This window comes from Armigeres subalbatus, chromosome 3 (assembly GCF_024139115.2).
Source record: "Armigeres subalbatus isolate Guangzhou_Male chromosome 3, GZ_Asu_2, whole genome shotgun sequence".
Taxonomy (NCBI): domain Eukaryota; kingdom Metazoa; phylum Arthropoda; class Insecta; order Diptera; family Culicidae; genus Armigeres; species Armigeres subalbatus.
In genome coordinates, this window is record NC_085141.1 from 159,452,520 (window position 1) to 159,469,823 (window position 17,304).

The following is a 17,304-nucleotide window of genomic DNA, read 5'->3' on the forward strand; positions in this document are numbered from 1 at the left end:
ATCTCTCATAGGTGCCACGGGAGGTTTTGGGATTGTGTGGAAGGTTACAACAGTAGGAATCGTTTTGGTAGAACGAGAAACAAGGAAAGGGACGAGCCTGGAATTGAACCCACGACCTCCTGCTTGTAAGGCAGAAGTGGTAGCCACTAGATCACCGAGCTCGTCCTCATTCATTCATTTAGCTTTCATATAAACAAATAACACTGAATCAACCATTTGATGCCACACTACACAGTCCGAGACAACATCGCATTTGGCACACCGCCAAAGATGATCCTAATCACGCGTCATCCGAATACTTCAGGTAATAGCGAGCCATGCACGAGCATAAAAGATATTTTATTTACTAGATAAAGATTGTCTCTTCGGTTCCCTTTGTTCTGCTGCAGGGATGCCAGTGGATATTTTCGAATGTCTTCACAGTCGAGTAAAAATGTCTTCAAATGTCTTCAATATCAAAATTACGATTATCAGTAAAAAATTTCAAAATCCAATAGGTTTGTAACTTCATTCATCTCCTTGTTTTATGTATCGTTTATTTTTTAACACTCAAATTGTTAGAATTCAAAAGAATACTCTTTTAAATCTTCATGAGTAAGGGCAATGACTTTCCCTTGGATTTTCTAATGAGTCTTTAAATATAATTCCAACGGATTTTTCTAACTGAAATTCCAGAGTATAATTCCAGAGGTATTATTGGAGAATCTTTCTGCAACATTATTGGAGCACCATCAAGAGGAATTCCTGGAGAAACTTCAGAAGGGATTCTTGGAGGAATTTTCGTACGAATGCCTGCAGGAGCTTTGAGGGGAATTCCTGGAAGAAATGCGTTGCGTTGCGTTGCGTTGTAACGGAGTATTTCGTAGATACTGATAGCTGTCATGTATATTCTTTACCTTTCTTACCCCAATTGCTTATGGATTTTCATTTGGAATTCAATGGAAATCCAATTGGGGGTCCAAAATGATAAAACATGAAAGCTATCATTGCCGGCCACGCCCATCTTCTTCGTTACTAGGAAAGGGAAGGAAATGATGATATGACATCTACTTAACGAGAGGCCAGCGACTCACAGTCGCCCTCATAGATGTCAAGGAATTGGATGGTGGGTAGGGTATGTGGTTTAGGAGTATCATTATAAGCAAATGATAGAAAATTTGTGGAAATACGTTGGGAGTGACTTTGCTAAGAAATTTATGTCACTCCATTATCCTTGCCGATGATTTTCCTCGGATGGGGCGAAGGTATTAGCCTTGCCCTGGCTAATAGCCTAGGTTTAAGCGCCTTTGCTCGCTCTCTGAAATGAAAAAAGAGCAAAAAGAAATTAAATTCCCCTTCCCCCCTGATATGATAATGATTTTGATCAACAAATCTCGGGAACTTTTTCAAATCGACGTATGTAACATTTTGATCAAGCTGAGAAAATGAGCTTGGAAGTTTTCAGATTTTATTTTTATTCCTATTTAGAAACTAATCATTTTTATTGCAATTGAATACACCTCAACGATACATTATGAAAAGGTGCATCGTCACTGACCCTGAAATCTGCACTGCGTGTGAACATTTCAGTTATTTCGATAAAAATATATGTTACAACGTTCTGCAACAGATAAATCACATACCTCGTTTGATACGTCAGCATGACCGAGGTCATGCTACTTTCGTCGAAATGTTACGCTGCTCCGTACGCTGCATTGTTGATATGTCAAAATGTTGCGTCAAGTTGAAACGTTTCACGCACATGCGACAAAAAAATTGCAACACTTACAACACGACGTAACAACATTTGCTGCAGAAAAACAACGTAAAATGTTTTTCTTAACGAAAATCAGAATATTCAACCAACATTCTTAATTTTGAAATCAGTGATGAAAAAGTACAAGCAGACGCACGTTTTAAACTATTTAGTTGTTCGAAAAAACTTTTTAAAGTACATTTTCTGCAAAGCGGTGTATGTGCAATATTTTTAACAATGATTTCAAACCGTTTTGTAAAAAATTGATTTACATTTTTAAAAACACATTTTCATGTAGCTTTGAAGATATACACATTTTTAGATGAATTTGATGCCATATGCTGTTGAAAACGGGTTTGTTTACAATTTGCGACATACGCCGTTTTGAAAAAGTACCCAAGAAATGAATTCTACGTGGATGAATAAATGATCAAACGGCTGCAAACAAGCCTCTATTGTCGTAGCAGAAGCAAACCCGCCTCAATACGACAGGCAGAAGCACATGTTTGTGATTCAAACGCGATCGACTGTTGTTCAATTTTGAGGAGTATTCCTGGAAGAAATGCTGCAGAAAGTCATGAAAAACAAATTAAGGAATTTCTGAAGGAACGACTGGAGGACTTTCCGACGGAATTCTTGGAGGATCCTACGGAATTCTGGTTGAACTTATGGAGGAGCTCCTAGAGGTCCTTTCAAAGGAAATTCTGGAGGAATTTTCTGAAAAATCTCTGAAGGAATTGCCGGACGAATTCCTGGAGGAGCTTCATGTGGAATTTCAGTTATGGATTTACTGGAGAAATTCTTAGAGGGATTCCCAGTTAAAATACTGGCAGAGTGCCCAAAGATATTTTTTGAAAAAATACCGAAGGAATTCAGCAAGAAAGTGTAACGAGTTTACCCTGAACTTTCTACTGAGTCTTTAATAAAAACTCTGGCGGATTTGTTTATGAAATTCCTCTGATTATTTTTCAAAAGATTCTCCTGTAGGGGTGGTGGGGGTAAATTGGACACCCTAAGAACTGCTGCTGATTATCAAGTGGCTATCAAGAAATTGTATTATTCAATGCAGGTGTGTCGAAGCTTATCTTATTGGTTAACAAAGCCTGTCGTGAAAAATTTTTGAATTTTTTTTTAAATATGTTATTTTGATCATTTAAAATTAGTCTAAAATAGTTCAATTTTATTTTGGGCGGGGTAAAATGGTCAGGCGGTGGGGTAAAGTGAACAATATTGTAAATAAAGCAAATAAGTCGATTAAAATATTTTAAACCAAATACATATTCTTAACAATATTCAAAAGGTTACCTGACAGGTATAATCTCTTCGTTTTACCACAGACAAGCAGACGTACCGGGCTTGGTGAAAATGATAGGGCGTGATTTTTTTTTTTAATGTCTAATTGACCATTGCTCAGTGAAATATTACCAGGTTCCTTTGGTTTTTGGTATGGTTCAGCAGGAAATTCATCTAGTTTTGAAAAAGGGGGTAAAAATCATGTTCTGGCCGCAGGAGAAATTCCAGATTATTTGAGAGCTTGTCAAAAATGTTAGATTTTGGGCGCTTATATTATAAAAATCAATTGAATGTTGGCTCTTGTTATACTCTTTTACAGAAACTAGAGCTTTTACTGAGTTGATTATATATGGATATCACAGATCGGATGACAAACATCTGAGATATGAATGTTTCCATGAGTGAGATACGTTGAATGGAAATATTCGCTCAGGAATGTAGAAATTGTCCGAAAATGTATGTGTGGAGCGTAAATGACCAGATCCCCCCTTTCTTCACCCCCTGATTGTTGATCCCACTGTCAACCAAACTGATAAAGGTTGAAATTTGAGCTAGTTGGTCTCCATTTCTCAGTCAGAACATTGCTCACTTTACCCCCCGGCGGCATGACCAATTTACCGCATAGCTAAATTTTTTTCAAATAACACCTAAACTAAGAAAAACAATCCAAAAACTATCTTCCATCAACCAATTCCACTTCATAACAAGCAAAATGAACGATGTGAACGATATTTTGGTTTAGAACTACTAACTCAGAGCTTTCATGTCTTAAATGCAACAATGCTGAAATTACATCAAACTAGCATTTTGCGAAAGCACGCACAATTTTGCTAAAATCTAGATGTTAAATAGATATTTCATGATTTGAAATAGCTCGGAAAGCATAAAATGCTTAATTTATGGTGTACCATGGAAAATAATACGAGAAATCCATAAACAGGGGATAAACAAGCCGTTGCCCACTTTACCCCGCCTGTTCACTTTACCCCCGCTACCCCTACAAATTAAAAATAATGTACCATGGCTATTCTGTCGACATTCGTAAGAATTTTCTATGGAAACGAAAGGAAATTTTCTGAAAAAATTGAAAATAATTTCTTGTGGAAATTTAGAACTTTCCGTAAAAATGTGGTACATGGAAAATCCGAAGAGGCATCCCTAAAATTTCAAATAAAATCCGGAGTACATCCCACGAAAACATAGACAAATTTCTTGTGGAAATGAAAATGAATTCTTTATGGGAGTTCAGATGATTTTCCCGCAAATAAAGATGAATTTCCCGTTTCAATTTTGGGGGAATTCCTTTATTTGCCTATTCTGAAGTTATTATATATTTCCAAGATAGTTTGAAAAGAATTTTCAATTTCAATTCTCTTGAATTTTCATGAGAAATTCCTCAGAATTTGATGGTTGATTTTTTTTATTTTACACGAATTAATTTTTTAAAACGAATTTTCACTGAAAATTATTTTTAAAATCCAGAGAACATTCATCGAGTTCTTCAAAATTTATTCTTATTCTCGACGGGTATTCTGGAAATACCGAAAAGATCAGATGAATTATAAAGAAATTTAAAAAAATGGATCTAGCCCAAAAAGTCATAGCAGAATTCTAACTTTTTTGCCGTTTGAAATAAATTAGATCGGTCTCAGAGATGGGCGCTTAGATCCGGAACCGGTCAAATGATCGGGATCTCTAAAGTGAGTGAATGATTCGTGGATCATTTTTTAAAAGATCCGGTTCACCAGATCAGCAAATTTTTTGGCCATTTGTTAGGAAATAATGAAATAAAAAGTTCATTCTTTGTAATCCATACGCTTGTAAACAAGAAAGAGGAAAGTTATTGTCAGTACGATTCAAAAGTGTAAGACAGAATGACGAAGGTTTCACTTTTTTTGCATTCTCCTTCCTTTTTGTTCTATGGATCGGATCCGGTTGAAAGATCCGGATCATTAGAATGAATGACCCAGATCTGAGCCGTTCATCAAAGTGATCCGTTTTGCCCATCTCTAGGTCATTGCGTTCTGATACAATGATCGAAATACCTTTTTAACAGACACGTCGAAAACGCCACTGCTACCAAGGAAAATTTAAACAAATGCTGCCATCGGGAATTTTTTTAACCAGCACATAACTAAAAAAAAGTACGTTTGACGTCTAATGCACTTGTCATAAGACGAGTTTGTACCATCCCATTTAATTCCATCACTTGATTGTACCTTGACTGATACGTATTTCGACCTCAACAGTATACAAACTCGTCTTATGACAAGTGAAGACATTCCACTAAAAAGCTCAAAATAATTTGCTTAACAAAGTCTAAAATGCGTTGCAGTTAGGTTGATAACTCAACCGACTAAGCCCGGGGCATTAGTCTATTATGTATAACTTTTGTAATATTTACATTATCTGCATTTAGAAGTCGCAAAATCTATAAGATAGTAATCAAATCATATTTTCTATTCGCTGACTTATTGATTGTTTTCAAGTATTTTTAAATAAGCAGGTAAGTCTTCAAATATTTTAAAAAGTCTTCAAAATGTCTTCATGAAATAAATGTCTCCCCAGTGATTCAAATGTCTTCAAATTGAAGACATGTCTTCAAATCTGGCATCCCTGTTCTGCTGTCCGGAACATGTTGCACGGATGAAATAAACTACCCAATAGTGAGTTAAATTCACCCAACCTCGAACATCCGTACGGGAAGCCAAAATTGAGTAAGTTGGGTCGAAGTAGTTTGCCTTTACTCCCATGTTAAAAAAGTACCCAACGAAAAATTTATTTACTAAAATGTAAGTTTAATTCACTCAATTTCGACCTCAGGTAATAAAACTCAAAATTGGTTTCCCGTATTGAACTGGCGTCGTTGGATTGTTTGGCTCTTTTGTTTTTGACAACAAAAGAAAAAGTGGATGAAAGAGAAGAGAAAAAATAACTCAAAAGTAAGTTTAAAAATATTCAATTTTGGGTACTTTTTTTCTTCCGTGTGGGTACCAAGCTGTCAAACCGTATGGATTTTCCTTCTTTGACATTTAGCTCCCCTATCCTCGGCAGCAAAAGATGTTCCGTACAGCGACAATCTTTATCTAGTAACTAAAATATCTTTTACGTGCATGGACTAGTGCAAGATGAATACAGTAGTAGGTGCTCCAATCTGCCAAGTTTGTGGAAGAGAAGAATGTAGGGGTGAAAAATTCATGTTCAGTGCAAAACGAAAACAAACTGGCTGGCTCTCCCATACTAAAATCCAAGATAGCTGAATTGTGAATTTGGCACATTGGAACACCTAGTGGTGTATTCATCTTGGTCTAGTGCAGAGCATTAGTGATTAATCATATATTTAATCATGATTAATGAATAATGGGTTATTTAATTATTATTCATTAATCATAATCATACAAAAAATACACTTCAATCATTAATCACTACTCGTTAATCGTAGATTTTTACAATTAATCTTAAATCACTAATCATATTCGTGATTGTTTTGAGTTTATTCATTTATCATCAATTTTATTCTTTGCATACATTGCTTTTATTCATTAATCTTTAATCTTAATCATACAATTTTTATAACTTTTAATAACATAATTTGGTAGAAAGGTTACTTGATTATTGATCACTATGCAAATCATTTTATTTGATTTTAGATTATCATTATTCATATCGATCGTTAATCATTAATCATACACATATTGTGTCAACATTTAATCACGATCGGTAATCGTTAATCATACTCCAAACGTTTTATTCATTAATCATAATCGTTAATCATTGTCAAAAATGAATAAATCGTTAATCATAATCATTAATCATTGTCAAAAATGAATAAATCATTAATCATAATCTTTAATCATAGAGTTGAATGATTTAATCATAAAAAATTTTATCATCCATTGGAAGCGTTATTCATTAACGCTCTGGTCTAGTGTGACATAAATTCCAATTATTTCGGATTTTTTTTGTGTTTTACAATATTTTACAAGTTGAGTGATTGGCCTTTAGGCCATATGGGATTTGCAATTAAAACACGATCACTTTCGGTATTTTCTCACGCCGCCGCCGCCGTCAAACATGAATCGGCGCGCCGCGAAATATTTTTTTTTACCACGCCGATGGCTATTGAAGGGCTAGTAGTAATAAGTAGGGTAATGGGTTCCGTACATTTTGTTAAAAGATCATTTTTACTGGTAAGTTCATCCTATCGGAAATATATATTTTAAGTCAAGTTCACATTACATTTATCTGCTTCCAAGTATGCATTATTGGATGGCGAACTACCCAGTTGTGCTGATTTTTATTTTTTCCAAGGCTGCGTTTCATTTCCTATTTAAACTAAAATTAAATTTAAAAGTGATAGTTGAATAATTTTCGAATAACGTTGCTTACACAACTAGATTACTTTTGACAGACATTGATTTGTTTTTGACAGATGTCTTATCGGTCTTATTGGTGTCTTTGGTGTTTTGGTCTGAAATAATTTCAGAATTTCATTACCAATTTTAATTTGAAAACACAGAAAGAGAAAGATATTTCCGGAAAAAATCCTGGGGTGGGTGGGAGTTGGGTCTTAGAAATTCTATGTAAGAGTCCGTGGAAATTTCTGGAGTGTAGTAAAGTAATTTATGAAGAGTTCTTGGAGGACTTGAGGTACAATTTCAGGAGAAATTCCTAGAAAACAACTAGCGGACATTCTACGGAACTATTCACAAAAAAATCTAAATAATCCCCAGGTACGTTTCTGAAGGAAGTCAGTGAGAAATTTCGTAATTGCTCTTTTGGAATTTCTAGATTCCACCGACATTTTTAAAGGGAATTTGAAGGAACTTTTTCAGGAACTTCTGAAATAATTCATGCAGGAATCTCCGAAGGAATTAACTTCCAGACGAACTTGAGGAACTTTCGAAGGAATTCTTGAAGAAAAAATCCGAATAAATACTTGAAGAAACTTCGTGAGGTATTCCTAGAGGAATTTTGATTGAACTCTTGTAGGAACTTTCCGAGGAATTCCTGGAGAAACTTCCCAACGAATTTCAGGTAAAACCTTCGGAAGAATTTATGGGAATAAAAATCCGGAGGTATTCCTGGAACAAGTTCTAAAGGAAATAATAATTCATTAAGGAACTTCTCAACCAATTCCTGGTGAAACTTTCGTAGGAATTCCTGAACGAACTTTCGGAGGAATTCTATGTGAGATTCAAAACTTCTGGAGGAATTCCTGGAGGAACCTCCGGAGGAATTCCTGGAGGATTTTCCGGAGGAATTCCTGGATGAACTTCCTGACGAATTTATGGAGGAATTCCTGCAGGATCTTCTGGAGGAACTTCTAGATGAACTGCTGGAGGAACTTACAGAGAAATTCCTTAATGAACTTACGGAGGAATTCCTGGAGGAACTTACGGAGGAACTCCTGGAGGAATTTTTGGAGGAATTCCTAAAGAAACTTCCAGAGAAATTCTAGAAGAAACTTCCGGAGGAATTCCTGGAGGAACCTTCGAAAGAATTTCAGAAACTTCCGAAGAAATTCCTTGAGAGGCTTCTGGAGGAATTCTTGGAGGAACTTCCAGATGAATTCCTGGAGGAATACCTGAAGGAACTTGCGGAGGAATCCCTGGAGAAACTTCCGGAGAAAATTCTGAAGTAACTTCCGAAGGAACTTCTGATCTTCCGGAGGAACTGCTGGATAAACTTCCGGAGGAACCTCTGAAGGAACTTTCAGGTGAATTCCTGGAGCACTTCCTGAAGGAATGTCCAGCGGAATTTTTTTTTGAACTTCCTAACGAACTCGTTGAAAAACTTCCGAAGATACTCCGGAAATTTTTTGACGTTTGATATCATATCAACGCCTATCCACACCGCCGCACCGCCGTCAATCACCAATGGCGTGACGCCGCCACGCCGCCTCCGCTGGCTGAAAATGATCTATCACGCCGCCGCCGGTAAATTTTCAATCGGCGCACAGGTCTAATAATTATTTCTAACACGCGAACAAATGGCACCTGAAACTTCGTCGATAGAAACTCTTCCGCACGCGACGGTATATGAGCAAATCAAACCACCTTACTTTTTCCAGTGGAGATATATCAGCTTCCACACTGATATTCTTCCCTCCCCCTTCATACGGGAGTTTGACAGAAGGAAGGTCGTGCGATATGTGCCCTCACAAATATTGCCCTCCGCTCGCTTTCAAATCGACTTCTATAAAAAAAAAACATTATTCATGCCTGCCGTATCCTAACGGAACTATCAATTCTATACTTTCGCCTCTAATTCTATCATGAACATGTACGTCTAAGTTTGAAAGATGATATCAACATTTTCATATTATTGTAAATCGTAAAGCTCATGTGAATGCAATCAAATAAGTCCAACGCAGGTGTTCTAGTGTCTTCCAGTTGTCCGGGAGTTGTAAGTCCCTAGAGTCCCTGTGAATGCGTCACCAGTCAAAAAAGTGCAACGCAGATGTTCTAGAATCTCCAAATTATTCGAATGTTGAGTTTATTTGATCTACTAGGTCAACTACCCCTGGCATCAAACTGATAGCAACCCAGCGAGTCCCTAAAGTCCTTGCACTCTGAAACGCTGGGTTGCTATCAGTTTGATATCAGACGTAGTTGACCTGGTGAACCAATTGAACTCAACTCTCGAACAATTTAGAAACCCTAGAACATCTACATTGGGTTTATTTGAATGGCGAAGCATTCTCAAGGGCTTTAAGGACTTATATAGATACGCTGGGTAGCTATCGGTTGACCTGGTATATCAATTAAACTCAACTTCCGGACTATATGGACACCCTACAACATCTGCATTGGAGTTATTTAATTGGTGAAGCATTCACAAGGGCTTCACGATCTTATATAAACACACTTGGTTGCTATCGGTTTGATGTCAGGTGTAGTTGACCTGGTAGATCAATTAAATTCAACTCCCAGACAATTTGGAGACCATAGAGCATCTGCGTTGAACTTATTTGAATAGTTAAGCATTCACAAGAGCTCTAAGGACTTATATGGGCACGTTGGGCTACTATCAGTTCGATGTCAGCTGTAGTGAACCTGGTAGATCAATTTAACTCAACTTCTGGACAATTTGGAGACCCCAGAACATCTGCGTTAGACTTATTTGAATGATGGAGCATTCACAAGGGCTTTGAGGACATATATTGACTAGTTGGGCTGCTATCGGTTTGATGTCAAGCTTAGTTGACGTGGTAGATCAATTGAACTCAACTTCAGGATAATTTGGAGACTCTAGAACATCTGCGTTGGACTTTTTTGACTGGTGAAGCATTCACAGGGGCTCTAGGAACTTATATGGACATGTTGTATACTGTAGGTTAAAATAAAATTTTCATTTATTTAGAGCAACTTCACCACAATCTTACAGAGGTATTGGAGGCCTTATGATAGTTCTTGTTACATTATTTGCACAAATCTCATGCAATTGAATTATATTGAAGAGCCCTGTTCATACGGACTGAATCATTAAATCGTCAAATATGACCAGATCTATATATAATTGCCTAAAATTTCACTTTTGGGCCACCTAGTTCTCAGAACCATAAAAATGGGGGAGGGTGCGGATGGGAAGGCTTGCAATGTATTCCCCTTGATTCTAGTGAAATTTCTAAATAAAAACCTCTAAAACCCTGCGAGATACATGGTTTTCAAAATTAAAAGTTCGTTGTAAATCACTGCCTAGTTTATTAACTTCATATACAAGTTAAAAATCTCGAGCACTTTTTCTACATCAACAAGTGTTACTGATAAAATCATTTCGTATCTTATTCATCAAGTTTTCACGCGCAAGTAAATTCGTTTGCAATTTTAAAGGAGATAGAGTTTTTCAAGCATTTTCGTTCCACTTATTACCGAACTATCAAGGCGCAAATACAATAAAATCTAAGGTGAGTCATTTAGATGATTCGAATCATGCAAGATTTTGTTTTGATTCAAATCGTACATGAGTTTTGAGATCTTGAGTTTCTCTTGTCACTAACTGAAAGTCACTGTTTGGTATCTTTTTTCGTCAACTTACTTATTTAATAATGAATCCTGGATCCTGGTGGTGCAACGGGCCGACTTGAAAGATCTCCATCCTGAGCGTTGCCCAGCTATCGCTTTAACCTGTTGCCAGGATAGATTTCGGTCGACTTCTTTTATTTCTTTATTTCGTCAACGTTGGCCACAAAAGTCACTATTTTGAGCAACATTTATCGCTACCAGCCCTGTAAAGAGCAAATTTCGTCTTTTGATTTCACGGGAAACATCATTGTCACATGACACAAGCGTATGGTAGATAGATTCTTAAACTAGCATAAATAGAACAATTGTGCATTGCTTCCGTATTGAGTGGCATGTCCTCGAAAACGCGAGTACTTTTAAATTTGGATTCCGTGAGGATTGTCTTTAAGCTTATCCTTGCGGTCTCCCTTTTAAGTGGAACAAAAACCTCCACTACTGCCCTGCGATCGATTCCAATGAGGTCAATATCGTCCGCACAGATCTGCTCACTACGGTGTACAATACGATAATGATTTATTGATCCAATATAAAATATAATTACACCTAACGAATTTACAGCGAAGTTTACAAGTCGCAGACCATTATCGTTGGCAGCGAAATGAAGACTTTCCGTGCCAATGACATGGCGAAGGAAGTTTTCTTTCCCGATCTGCGCATTTGCATCTCCGATGACGATCTTTACATCGTGTGTCGGACTTATCAAAGCTCTCTTAGAATGGATCCTTTACGTCATCATGCTTCTCAGATCATGCTTATCGTTTCTTGGGCACATATGCTGATCCGGTTGTAGTTGAAGAATTTTCCCTTCATTCTCAACAAGCAAATGCAGTCGCTTAATGGCTTTCACAGAATAACTCACTTCATTTGCTTCGCGATCGCCATGAAGCCAACTTCAATTTCACGTTCTCCAGTTTTGTGCCACCGTATTTCCCCGATTGCAGCCACACTCGCGCCGATCTCATGCAGCTCACGAGCTATAAGTCCAACACATGCAGGTTCATTCAAAGATCACACGTTCCGAACGATGATCAGCCGCCCCTAACATGGAGAACAGACGCTGTTATGAGCCGTTCTTAACAGAGAACAGACACTCGATCAGATTTGCATCTCCAAAAAGGAGTAAACATCCCCCTTCCCTGTCAGCATAAGACCATGTGGCCTATTTTATTCCTTCAGGTACGCGAAGCGCCAATTGGCATAACCCATCATTTGCCATGCCAGCATTTGCCGAAAGGAAAACTATTAATGAACAAACATGCGCATTAAAAATGGTACGAATTAAACAACTAAACTTAACCACTTTTTTCAATTGGACGAGCGTAATCAAATAAAAGCAAAAAGGTACCGACAACCGACCATCTTCCCCTACTTATAATTATCTGAACAGAAATTCAATAAAATTCCAACCCAATGGCATATGCAACAGCTTCATAACATTTACATCATACCTTCAATTATCTAATCTATCAACCTCTATTCTCTTCATTTTCTTACAGATTTCTCGCTATCTGGTGGCCTTTGAAGCTGCAGATCACCAAGCGCCGGGCACGATTCATGATCGTGTGCATCTGGGTCATCGCGCTCAGCTCAACCATACCGTGGGCCCTGTTCTTCGAGCTGGTGCCCATCTTCCCTGAAGCCCCGGAGATTCAGCTGTGCGTAGAAGTGTGGCCACCGGGAACAGATGGTGCGCTGTACTTTCTACTTGCCAACCTGGTGGCGTGCTACCTGCTGCCAATGGTGCTTATCACCATTTGTTATATCCTGATCTGGATAAAGGTAAGCTAGGAAGCCGAAAGTTAGGAATATCAGTTCCATTGCAAACAAACATTGTAACATCTATCCACAGGTCTGGAGACGATCCATCCCCGGTGATTCCAAGGACGCCCAAATGGATCGGATGCAGCAAAAGTCCAAGATCAAAGTTGTTAAAATGCTTGTTGTAGTTGTTATTCTATTTGTACTTTCGTGGTTACCGCTGTACGTGATCTTTGCACGGATCAAGCTGGGGGGAGCGCTCGAGACTAGCGAAGAAGAATTGTTGCAGATTGCTACTCCGATAGCCCAGTGGCTGGGGGCGTCCAACTCGTGCATCAACCCGATTCTGTACGCTTTCTTCAACAAAAAGTACCGGAAAGGATTCGTCGCCATCATTCGATCGAGGAAATGCTGCGGACGGTTGAGGTGAGTACATGAACGGATTGTCAAAGATGTTAACTTTTAACTTTTTATCGTTCTGTAAAAGTCTGTTTTATTCTGCCTTTTCCTATCATCATTTAATAGTTTGCTCTTCATCCTAATTTGTTCCTATATTTATTTAATTGCTTTTTTTACCTTTTGTCCTCACTAACCGTCTTCTGTCCTTTTTGTCTTCTTGTCATTTTTTCTGCTGTTCTCTATTATTTGCAGTACCTTCTATTCCACTCTTCTTGGAATCGTCTACCTATTTTTTGTTAACGTTTTGCCTTTCTCGTATACTAAGTATACGGTAAAGGCTATATAATCGCTCCAAAAACAAACTTTTTATAGGGCAGCTAAATAAAATTTCCATTTAAAATTAGAAATTTTCCATAAACAATTAGGAAATTGCCAATAACAAAATCAGGGTATGAGCAATAAATAATTATAAAATTTCCACAAATAAAACAAAATTTCCATAAACTATTAAGAATCCTCCACAAAACAAAAATAAATAAGCACTTTTAAAAGCAAAAATAGCAATTTTAAAAAAAGAATTTTCCATAAAGAAATGAAAATGTTCCACGAAAAAAATACAAAATTTCCATAAATAAATCAATATTAGCAATAAACAATTACAAAATTTTCCACAAAATAAATATTTTTTTTCCATAAAAAAATAAAAAATTTCCACAAAATAATCAATAAAGAGCAATAAAAAAATAAGAAAATTTCCATTAAAAAATACAAGAAAGCAATAAAGCTGATGAAATTTTACATGAACTTTAAACGCTTTTAAAGAAGGGGTCATCTATGGAAAAAAAGCACAGTTTGATTGCTTTTTTATATTTCTTTATGGAAATTTTCTTATTTTTTATTGCTTTTTATTGATCATTTCGTGAAAATTTTATTTTGTTATGGAAAATATTTTTGTTTTGTGGAAAATTTTGTTGTTTTTTATTGCTAATATTGATTTATTTATGGAAATTTTTTATATCGCGGAACATTTAATTTTTTTATGGAAAATTCTTCTTTTATAATTGCAATTTTTGCTTTTAAAAGTGCTTATTTATTTTTGTTTTGTGGAAAATTTTTAATTGTTTATGGAAATTTTGTTTTATTTGTGGAAATTTTATAATTATTTATTGCTCATACCCTGATTTTTTTATTGGCAATTTTCTATTTTCTTATGGGAATTTTCTAATTGTTTAGGGGGAGTATTTATTTTAGTCTTTTTATAGAAGGCCCGGAGACCCATAGTGTTATATACCGATCGACTCAGCTCGACGAATTGAGGTGATGTCTGTGTGTATGTGTGTGTGTGTGTGTATGTGTGTGTGTCTGTGCGCACTCGACCAAAAAAAAATGTCACTCATTTTTCAGGTACTTATCCTTAACCGATTTACTCGCAACAAGTTTCATTCGACACAGGATACTCTACCATTGTTTCCTATTGAAAATTGGTCAGATCGGACTATGGGCTCGGAAGTTATGGCCAAAATACCACTTTTTTTATAGAAAAATTGAGTAAAAAAATGTCACTCATTTTTCAGGCACTTATCCTTAACCGATTTACTCGCAACAAATTGCATTCGACGCAGGATACTCTACCATTGTTTCCTATTGAAAACTGGCCAGATCGGACTATGGGCTCAAGAGATATGGCCAAAATACTATTTTTATAATGAACGAGAAAGGCACCATCACCGCTAGGTGGATTAATCAGGGTTTTATTTATTTTTATCGCTTTTCGCCCTTTTTTATTTATTTTACAATCTATTCCTTTCTTCGCTTCTTCTTTCATTTTGAATAAATCTTCCATCAGGATAGTTACACAACCGTCGTATCCCACAAATGATATTTACGTTGTAGAGGTTTCCTTTTTCGTGCGAAAGGTTGCTCTAGGCTGTAATGGAATCAAATTTCATTCGCATCGTTGAACCAATCAGCACCGAATGCAACCAGCAACGTTCCAAAAAACCACTAATGAATCGTTTTCCGCTTCCCAGGTACTACGAAACCGTTGCCATCGCATCGTCCTCGACGAGCACTAGAAAGTCGTCGCACTATCACAACAGCACCAAGCGCCCACCGTACAGCCCATCGATGAAGTCCACAGACGCCGTGTCGTACATCTACGAGGAGAAGGGCGGCCGCCGGCACCATGCCATCTCCAAGCAGGACAGCAACCTCTCGCGCCACATGCTCCTCAAGCAGGACAGCAGCATATCGCGGCAAACGCTGCTCAAACAGGACAGCATCGCATCACGATCGGGTACCGTAAAGTTTCAGCGGCGGAAGTACTAGAGCCCTGTGTTGTGTAGTCTACTATGTAGCTATTAAGGCTGACGGTAGATTTCATGTGTACCGTGCCACATAAACACATTTCGTTGGAGAGCTTTTTTAGACCAGCAGTTTCCGTTTTGTACAATTATTTATTTTGGACCACATCAGCGTTTCTCAATTACTTTGAATAGAATTCATTCATTTTTAACTACATATAGCTCGCGGTTCGAAACATCAAAGTTGTAATAGAGTTAATGATTCAAGTTGAAAGCCATGAAACATTATCAATACAACTTGGGATTGGCTTAGATTTACACCGATTTTTAAGGGTAATGAAACAAGCATAAATAAGAGACCCACAGATCTACGTGTGACACCTTCCAGAAAAATTGAGAAGTGAATTAAAAAATTGTCATCCAAATTTACTAGTTGACATTATTATTTAGTAATTTTATATTTTCTATAACCGATTGATCGGCAAAGTCATTAGCAAAACTACAGGGTGCTAGGAAGGACTAGGGGGCTTTAGCCCACCTACGATCTAGCTAGTTAGAATGGTTGCCACATTGCATAAGATAGTATTGCACATATCTAGTCTTCTGATTATATATGGGGGTAAATGCAGAGAATAAATTGACTGCCTGTATTGTCTTGATATCGAGGACTTTAAAAATTATGTCAAGTTGTTTTAGTTTCAAATGGCATATATTGCTTAGGCTTTCGTAAATTTTCTAACAAATCCTGACTGTGCAATGGAATTTATCAGCAAATGATCAGACCATTAAGATTTTCAAGTTCTTTTTCAGAGTTTTGTGAGTAATTGTTCGCCAAATCGAGAATATGATCTTTAGCTTTCTAGCTAAAACAAATACGATGCAGCGTATCACAGTGCTACAAAAGGTCGTGATCGTCATAAGACAGAGAGCCTTTTTCTATTTCAGGCGACCAAATGACCAAACGAAAGAATCGTGGGTTCTTTGATCAATTCCTGAAAGGCAGTCAAGAAAGGATGTTGTGCTTTATTTTAAAATTAAAATTGCAAAATTATTTTGATAGATATATGCGAAAGATAGTGACTAGTCGATAAATTAATCATATTCCTTCAATTCACCGAGTTAAAAGTGGTAATAAAAACACAAAAATAAAGCAGATATTGCACACTTTTATGGCCTGTCACGGTACAAATATTTTTTGAGATTTTTGTAGCGAGCCATTCATCCTTCGCGTTTCTATATATATTGAAAGGGGCAGATATGTAAACATCGCATTAAGAAATTTCAGCAGTGGCGTATCGTATGCCTGTATCGAATCTAAATGTTGCGAAGGCGTTTCTTTCTGCAGATTTGTCTAGTAAAGTGTTGTAGAGACTTTGCTGCTGTTTTCTGAAAATTTGAATTTTTAATTATCATGCTAGGCTTCTTGAGATTGGAGAAAGGTTCGGTAAAACTCTTTGATTTCAAGGAGAGGTAAGTAAAAGTTAAATAAGAAAGAACTTGGAATTCTTTCGAATGGAAAAACTCCACAGATTTATTTTGCTTTTCTTAGCTCCTAAATTGTAGCCGAAACAATATAAACAGTGTAAAAGTCCCAGTAGGCGTGAACAAATGAAGTTAGGTGACAACTCGTGCAAGAATTTACTCAGACAGTTAATTGAAAATATGCGTTAAATTTGTTCCCATGGGAACTTATGCATAAGTTTATTTGTTGCTAAATTTGTTAACTAAATTGAAAACTATCGACAAATAAGTTGTACTAGGATGAAGAATTGAATTTTTTAAAATCATC

The 17,304-nt window shown here is 36.9% G+C and overlaps 2 protein-coding genes across 4 annotated transcripts in view; one reads left to right on the forward strand and one right to left on the reverse strand.

The window, feature by feature from the left end:
• LOC134227874 (neuropeptide SIFamide receptor) overlaps window positions 1-17,304 on the forward strand; it is a 580,289-nt gene that overhangs the window by 529,228 nt on the left and 33,757 nt on the right. The window contains exons 3-5 of the mRNA XM_062709573.1: window positions 12,552-12,834; window positions 12,905-13,239; window positions 15,243-15,508. Of these exons, the coding sequence (XP_062565557.1) occupies window positions 12,552-12,834; window positions 12,905-13,239; window positions 15,243-15,508 (884 nt within the window). The remainder of the gene's footprint in view (window positions 1-12,551; window positions 12,835-12,904; window positions 13,240-15,242; window positions 15,509-17,304) is intronic.
• The window catches only part of LOC134227873 (tetratricopeptide repeat protein 1-like), a 258,175-nt gene that overhangs the window by 155,569 nt on the left and 85,302 nt on the right, over window positions 1-17,304 (reverse strand). The gene's annotated exons all lie outside the window — the stretch shown is intronic.